This window comes from Cynoglossus semilaevis, chromosome 4, assembly GCF_000523025.1.
Source record: "Cynoglossus semilaevis isolate Cse_v1.0 chromosome 4, Cse_v1.0, whole genome shotgun sequence".
NCBI classification, from domain to species: domain Eukaryota; kingdom Metazoa; phylum Chordata; class Actinopteri; order Pleuronectiformes; family Cynoglossidae; genus Cynoglossus; species Cynoglossus semilaevis.
Window position 1 is genome coordinate 7,616,191 of NC_024310.1, and position 1,624 is coordinate 7,617,814.

The window sequence follows — 1,624 nt, forward strand, 5'->3', positions numbered from 1 at the left end:
TGTTTGTGTTTGTACAGCAGTGTTTTTCCTCTTCCTTTTTTGGTGCTGGTTCTTCCCGCCCACATACCTGTCTTCTCTGGTCAGGTGAGTCAGGTGATAGCCTAAGAGAGCAACTCTGCAGCTCTGCCTGACTCCTTGCATCTCCCTCCCAACCACCACCACCTCCCTCCCTTACCTTCCCCATGTTCCCTCCCTCCTTTTTGTCCTCGTACTCCTTCCCTCCCCTCCCCTACCTACCTTTGCCCCTCTGGCCTTTCCACATCACAGCAGGTCATGGGTCAACCTATACTGCGTGCTGAACAAAGGAGAGATTGGTTTCTACAAGGACGCTAAGAACACCACGGCGTCGTACAACAACGAGCCGCTGCTCAACCTCTCTCACTGCCACTGCGATGTCACTAACGGATACAAAAAGAAGAAGAATGTTTTCACCCTCAAGTCAGTTGCTGCCGTTAAATTAAATATGAGAATTATACATTTTATATGTACAAATTAAAACTCCAGTATTATTATGAATTACTTTATTATACTAATAAGGTCATTAAAATGAACGTGTTTTGAAATATATTTTATTGAGGAAACTAGCAACTATCCAATTACAAGCCTTAATCCTAATCCTTTAAACACTGAGACAGAGACTGCCCTCTAGTGTCTTAGTTAGGTTCTGTGCAGCTAACCCTGTTTTTTTCTAACAATTTGTAAATATCTTTCTGAAACTAATTTCCTTCACAGTTGATATTAAATCATGTCTTGTGTAATGACCCACTCCAGTTGCCCCCTCCCCTCGTCTCGATACTCAGGTTATTCCTCTGTTTTCTCTGCAGGACAAAAGATGGCAGCGAGTTTTTGTTTCATGCTAAAGATGAGGTAAGTCTTTCTTCTGTATGTGAGAATCATTCACCAAATACTTTTAGTGCAGATAAAATGGGATGATTTCGTTTGACCTCACTGCAGGACGACCTCAAATTGTGGGTAAACAACATTACCACCAGTATTTCGGAGCACGACGATATCAGCAAATGGGGTCTGCCTCAACCTACTACCTCATCCACTGACGAGGGTACACGGCCCGATGGCAGCAAGGCCGACAACAGGTCAGAGCGAGGAGGCGAACGCTCGGACCGAGCTGACAGGATAGAGCGAGCGGAAAAGGAGAGAGAAAAGGAGAGGGAGAGGGGTGAGAGGTCAGAGAGGTCTGATCGGGGTGGGAGGTCGGACACAAAGCGCTCTGAAAAGTCAGGAAAGAAAAAGTGAGCTGTGCATCAAACTGGCAAAAGAGAGAAGTGTGTGAACTTGAGGTAAATGTTGAAGGTGGGGCGGCAGACTGGTAGTGAACACGGCCCTCCTTCTCTCTACCTCCAACACTGTCCACAGAGAGGTGGTGTTTGGATGGAAAGTGACACACAGGACAGTGTTAGTGTGTGTGTGCGCACAGATTCTCATTCATCCAAGTCATAGTCTAATAAAGGGATTAAACAGAGACTGACTGGACCGAAGGGCTGCTCCTGACTCACTCAGGGGACAGACCGGATGAATTTGGAGCAGTTTGGATACAAACCACTCCCCCCCCCCCCCCCCCCCCCTCCCCGGGGCCCCTTTCAGGGAACCACTGAGGCGGCGCGTG

The 1,624-nt window shown here is 47.5% G+C and overlaps 1 protein-coding gene across 3 annotated transcripts in view; it reads left to right on the plus strand.

Annotated features, from left to right (window-relative positions):
• sptbn4b (spectrin, beta, non-erythrocytic 4b) overlaps positions 1-1,579 on the plus strand; it is a 39,365-nt gene extending 37,786 nt beyond the window's left edge. The window contains exons 41-43 of one of the 3 annotated variants that reach the window (XM_017032125.2): positions 268-438; positions 825-867; positions 955-1,254. In XM_017032125.2, the coding sequence (XP_016887614.1) occupies positions 268-438; positions 825-867; positions 955-1,254 (514 nt within the window). Of the gene's footprint in view, positions 1-267; positions 439-824; positions 868-954 lie in introns of all 3 variants that reach the window. The other 2 variants (XM_017032127.2, XM_017032129.2) reach the window with 2 other exon arrangements.
• The last annotated feature ends 45 nt before the right edge of the window (positions 1,580-1,624 follow it).